The sequence below is a fragment of the Propithecus coquereli genome, unplaced genomic scaffold (genome assembly GCF_000956105.1).
Source record: "Propithecus coquereli isolate 6110/MARCELLA unplaced genomic scaffold, Pcoq_1.0 Scaffold877, whole genome shotgun sequence".
In the NCBI taxonomy this organism is placed as follows: Eukaryota; Metazoa; Chordata; class Mammalia; order Primates; family Indriidae; genus Propithecus; species Propithecus coquereli.
The window spans coordinates 180,968-186,956 of NW_012155029.1; the positions used below are offsets into that span (position 1 = coordinate 180,968).

The 5,989-nt window shown below is 43.0% G+C and overlaps 1 protein-coding gene across 1 annotated transcript in view; it reads left to right on the forward strand.

Moving 5' to 3' along the window:
• Positions 1-5,989, forward strand: part of NWD1 (NACHT and WD repeat domain containing 1) — a 59,543-nt gene that overhangs the window by 40,847 nt on the left and 12,707 nt on the right. The window contains exons 11-13 of the mRNA XM_012664248.1: positions 328-536; positions 3,206-3,478; positions 4,517-4,607. Coding sequence (XP_012519702.1) covers positions 328-536; positions 3,206-3,478; positions 4,517-4,607 — 573 coding nt within the window. The remainder of the gene's footprint in view (positions 1-327; positions 537-3,205; positions 3,479-4,516; positions 4,608-5,989) is intronic.

The following is a 5,989-nucleotide window of genomic DNA, read 5'->3' on the forward strand; positions in this document are numbered from 1 at the left end:
TAAAAATCATAAGAGAAGTTCTATAATTTTTCTACAATTTTACCCTTTTTTAACATTTATTAATTTTAGACACTTCCTGGATGCTAAATCTTTATAAAATTCAGTTATCTTTGCTTATTACAAATTCAACATCTGGGGCAACTGATTGAATACAAACATTATGCACTCTTAATTTTACTTTGCCACTTTCCATTATTTTCAACTTGGATATGTTCAAATCTACCCATCTTTTATTTGGTAAACCAGGGTATTTCTAAGCCATTTTGGTAGCTGCATGGTCAAAATGTTCCCAGCTACTATACTCTCTCCCACCCTGGCCCGCTGCAGGAGAGGTGAGGTGTGTGAAAGTGTTTGCCAACGGGACCCTAGCGGTCTCTGCTTCGAAGGACCACACGCTGCGCTTGTGGAATTTACTCTCTGGCCAGGAGAAATTCACCATTTGGGATGGAGGCTCGAAAACTCCCACTGAACCTCAGATCTGGAGCCTTCATGTGGATGAAGCAAACAAGGTTATATATTCGACATCTGGCTCACAGGTAACAAACATCTGCCCTGTTTGTAAAGGAAAACTGAGACTAGAGTGTTCAAAGACAGGAATAAGCTGTTTCTATAAGCAGGGGCTCCCTTACATGGGCGGGGAATGGTAAACAGGAGTACACACCACTTGAAAGAGTGTTATAAGAGGTTTCGACCTTCATAGTTGGCTTCTTGATAGTTCTTTCTGATCCTAAGATTTGAGACTTTTCATCTTTTTTAATATAGTCATTTTAGTGCTATAAATTTCCCTCAAAGTACTGCTTTGCCTGCATGCCACAAATTTTGATATGTTGTGTTTTCACTTACATTTCACTTTTGATTTCTTCTTCGATCCATGGGCTATTTAGAAGTGTGCTATTAGTTTCCAAATATTTGAGGGGTTCGCAGGTAAATCCACAAAAAGGATTTGATGTGAATCCTTCCAAGTTTATTGAGACTTGTTTTATGGTCTCTCTTGGTAAATCTTCCATGGTCATCTGAAAACAATGTACATTCCACTGTGTTATTCCCTTATGTAAACCACAACCCTATGATTTGATAGTTTTATGAATGGAGATACACAATAGCATTGTGGGTAAGAGTTCAGCAACTAAAGCCAGGTAGAAAAATCTGTATTTAACTCTCAGTTGAGTTTCTTGAGAGCCAAGTGACTTTGGTCATGTCACTTCATCATTTTGAGTCCCATTTTCTCATCTTCCTCATAAGATAATGACGGCAAAACACCCGGCACGGTGCTTGGCACATACTAAGCACCTAATAATTAGTATTTTTTAATTATTGTATTATATAAGTAATTGGTGATTTTGACAGTAATATTGGTGCATGCAAACTGTGCTATCCAAAATGGGAGTTACTAGCCAGATGTGGCTACTGAACGTTTGAAATGTGGCTGTTCCCACATATTGGATTTCAAAGACCTAGTATAATAAAAATCATATAAACTATCTCTATAGTAATTTTTATATTGATTCCATGTGGAATTGATAATACTTGGACCTATTGGGTCCAATATTATCAAAATTGATTTCGCCTGTCCCTTTTTACCTTGTTTTAGGTGGCTATGAAAAATTTAAAGTCATATGTGTTTGCATATTTTTATTGGACAGGGCAGGCTGAAATATTAGAGAAGTATTGATTGATTTCACAATCAGTTATAAAAATCTTCTTTGTTATCAATAAAAGTTTGGAAAATAAAGTATATAGAAATAACACCCAAAATAACCACTGTTAACATTTATATGATTTTACTTTATGTGTTGTATACATGCGTGTGCATTTGTGTGTGACTATGTCTATAAAATAAAATTGGGATTAAAATACATACTTGGGGCCAGTCGCGGGGGCTCACGCCTGTAATCCTAGCACTTTGGGAGACTGAGGTGGGAGGATCACTTGAGCCCAGGAGTTCGAGAAAAGCCTGAGAAATAGTGACACCCTGTCTCTACAAAAAAAGAGAAAAATTAGCCCAATTTGGTGGTGTGCGCCTCTAGTCCCAGCTACTCAGGAGGCTGAGGCAGGAGGATCATTTGAGCCCAGGAGTTTGAGGTTGCAGTGAGCTATGATGACACCACTGTACTCTACCTCTGGCAACAGAGTAAGACTCTGTCTCAAAAAACAAAAAAGCAAAAAACCCCACATACGTGTACAGTTTTATAAAGCTGTTTTTCCCACTTAATATGTCATAAGCTCATGAGTGTTTTCTCATAACCTTAATTTTTTGAAAACATCATGCTTAGTGATTGCACAAGATTCCATTGTCTGGCTTCACTAGAGTTTAACTAATGCCTCGTTATTGGACAAATAGGTTGTTTCCAGTTCTTTGGTCTTACAAATAACTGAAATAGCTTTCCTTATACACATATCTTTGTGTGTATCTCTCCTTGTTTTGTTAATTGAAACCCCAGATGTAGAACTAATGGGCAAATGTTTAATATCTAGATTGTTACTCCTAATGAAAAGATACTTTTTAGGATATGAAATTGAACATGAAAACTTGTAATGAACATATATACCAATGCATATGGCGCTGCTGACTTTTTTATTCTATGATTAAAATTGTTTATTTTAGACCAATTTTAGATTTACAGAAAAGCTATAAAGATAGTACAGGGAGCTCCCATACTTTCTTCATTCAGTTTCCCTAATGTCAACATCTTACATAACAGGGTACGTTTGGCACAGCTAAGACATTAATATTGATAAATCCTGTCAATTAAACTCTAGACTTTATTTAGATTTCATCAGTGGTTTCACACATGTTCTTTTGTTGTTGCTTTTGTTGTCTGGTGTCATCATAGCTCACTGTAGCCTCAGACTCCTGGGCTCAAATGATCCTCCTGCCTCAGCCTCCAGAGTAGCTGGGACTATAGGCACACGCACCACCACGCCCAGCTAATTTTTCTATTTTATGTAGAGAAAGAGTCTGGCTCTTGCTTAGCCTGATCTCGAACTCCTGGCCTTAGGCGATCCTCCTGCCTCAGCCTCCCAGAGTGCTAGGATTACAGGTGTGAACCACCGCACCCGGCCTCCCTTTCTTTTTTATTTCTGAACTGGCAGTGCTGAAAATAAAATGCATAAACCATAAAAAAGAACAGGTCTTGCATTTGAGTCTGGAAAACGTGCAGTCTAGGTCTCCTACTGAGATGTTGCTTCCTCTTTATTCCGTTAGATCAATGCTTGGAATCTGGAAACTGCAGAACTGGTTTTCTGTATCCTGGGAGATGCCTCTGATCCCTGGATGTGCACGGCCGTGTTCGCCTCCCAGGCCAGGCTGATGGCAGTGTCCCAGGGTCGCGTGGTCAGTGTGTGGAGCTCTGCCACCGGAAAACCGCAGGGGAAGCAATGTTTGTCCAGCATCAGAGAAGGAAGCCCTGCCTGTGCGGTCTCAGTGCAGAAACAAGGAAAGCTGGTCACTGGGTTTAGCAATGGCTCCATCTCTCTGGTAGGCAACTTTACTGACTGTGATGAGAAAATTAAATCAGCCTAAAAGTGCTCCGATGTCCTAGAAACTGGGAGAAAGGAGCTTGCCTTATATCTTTTAATAAATGACGCTTGCCTCTTTTTTCTTTTTTTTTTGAGACAGAGTCTCACTCTGTCACCCCAGCTAGAGTGCAGTGGCATCATCATAGCTCACTGCAACCTCCGACTCCTGGGCTCAAGTGATCCTCCCGCCTCAGCCTCCCAAGTAGCTGGGACTACCGGCCTATATCACCATGCTTGCCTAATTTTTCTATTTTTAGCAGAGACAGGGTCTCGCTCTTGCTCAGGCTGGTCTCAAACTCCTGAGCTCAAGTGATCCTCCTGCCTCAGCCTCCCAGAGTGCTGGGATTCCAGGCAGGAGCCACTGCGCCTGGCCCTGTGAACTTATCTAACCCTGAAAACAACACTATGATGTAGTTGCTGTCATGATGTCTATGTTACGGATGGGTAAACTGAGGCAAGGAGAGGTGAAGTCCTTTGCCTAAAGTCACAAAGCTGGTGAGTGATTTTGAACTCAAGCAGTCTGGCTCTAGAATCCATGCTTTTAACTGCTACTCTTAGGCTACCTGAAAGCAGGGGTTCTCGACCTGTGATGATCGATATTTGGGGCAGATCATTCTTTGCTACGAGGGCTGTACTGTGCTTTATGGGATGTTCAGCAACATCCCTGGACTCCACCCACCAGATGCCAGTAGGAGTGCTGGAATATTCTCTGGGCCCCTGAGTGCTTACAACAACAATGACGTCAACAATAATAATAGCTGCTACTTAGGGAGGGCTGACTATATGTTGAACAATAATTCTATGTACTTCTCATCCGCCATATCTTTGAGAGGAGGTTTTGAGATCATCTTTCATGTAACAGGAGGGGGAAACTGAGGCACTGAGGTGTTAAGGAACTTGCTTAGAGTCCCAGAGCTGGCGGAGCCCTGCATCCAGTCCAAGCTCTTAACCCTTAACCCTACGGAAATGCCTGACAGGCATCCCTGACTTTGCGCAGGTTTCCTCCGAAGGAGACAGATTGCTGGAGAAGCTTCCAGATGCTGCGGGATTCCTGGTGATCTCTGAAGATGAGTCCCTTCTCGCAGCAGGTAGCGTTTGGCTCTCATTTCAGAGGATCGAGGATACAGATCAGGGTGGGATTGGGAATGGGGGTGGGGCTCAGGGACAAAGAAGAGTGCTAGGTGAGAAATTAGCACATTTTTCCTGCAAAAGGGCCGCACAGGGAACATTTTTGAACTCTGGATGAGATGTTCTCTGTTGTAACAACTCAACTCTGCTGTCGTGGCACAAAAGTTACCATAGACTGTTTATTTATTTATTTGTTCATTTATTTATTTGAGATAGGGTCTTGCTCTGTTGCCCAGGCTGGGGGAGTACAGTGGCCTGATTGTAGCTCACTGCAGCCTCCACCTCCTGGCCTCAAGTGATCCTCCCACCTCAGCCTCCCAAAATACTGAGATTATAGGCATGAGCCACCACGCCTGGTCTAGACACTATTTAAAAAGTGCTGTACCCATGTGCCAATACAACTTTGTTTATAGACACTGATGTTTGAATCCTGTATCATTTTCATGTGTCATGAAATATTAATGTTACTTTGATTTTTTTAACCATTTAAAAATGTAGAAACTGCCAGGTGTGGTGGCGCGCACCTGTAGTCCCAGCTACTCGGGAAGCTGAGGTAGGAGGATCGCTTGAGCCCAGGAGTTTGAGACCAGCCTGAGCAATATAGCAGGACCCAGTCTCAAAAATAAAACAAAATAAAAATGTAGACACTATTCTTAGCTCACAGACCATACAAAAACAGGCAGCAGGTTGGTGTTGGCCCTTGGGCTGTAGTTTGCCGATCCCTGTTCTTGGGGAATCTCCTAACCTTGCTGGGCTTCACCTTATTATCTTTGAAATAGGAGTTATCATCCTTGCCAAATAGTCACAGAGCTAGAGTGGGCCAGGTTCGAGGAGAGGGAGGGATAGTTTTGTACACAGATGAATCGGTCCACGCAATCCCCGGCTGTTAGGTTCTTCCGGTCTAGCAGGAAAGAGGGACAATTAGGTAGCCACGAGAAATTCTGGTTGGTGTTATGACAAGACAAGAATAAGGGGCTCTGCTACTTGGGAGGCTGAGGTAGGAGGATCCCTTGAGCCCAGGAGTTTGAGGCCAGCCTGGGCAACATAGCAAGACCCCATCTCAAAAAAAAAGAGGGGGGAGCCCTGGCATGGTAATCCTAGCAGCTGTAATCCTAGCACTCTGGGAGGCCAAGGTAGGAGGACCACTTGAGGTCAGGAGTTTGAGACCAGCGTGAGCAAGAGCAAGACCCCCTCTCTACAAAAAATAGAAATATTAGCCAGGCATGGTGGCACATGCCTGTAGTCCCAGCTCTTCAGGAGGCTAAGGCAGGAGGATCGCTGGAGCCCAGGAGTTGGAGGCTGCAGTGAGCTATGATGATGCCACTGCACTCCACACTCCAGC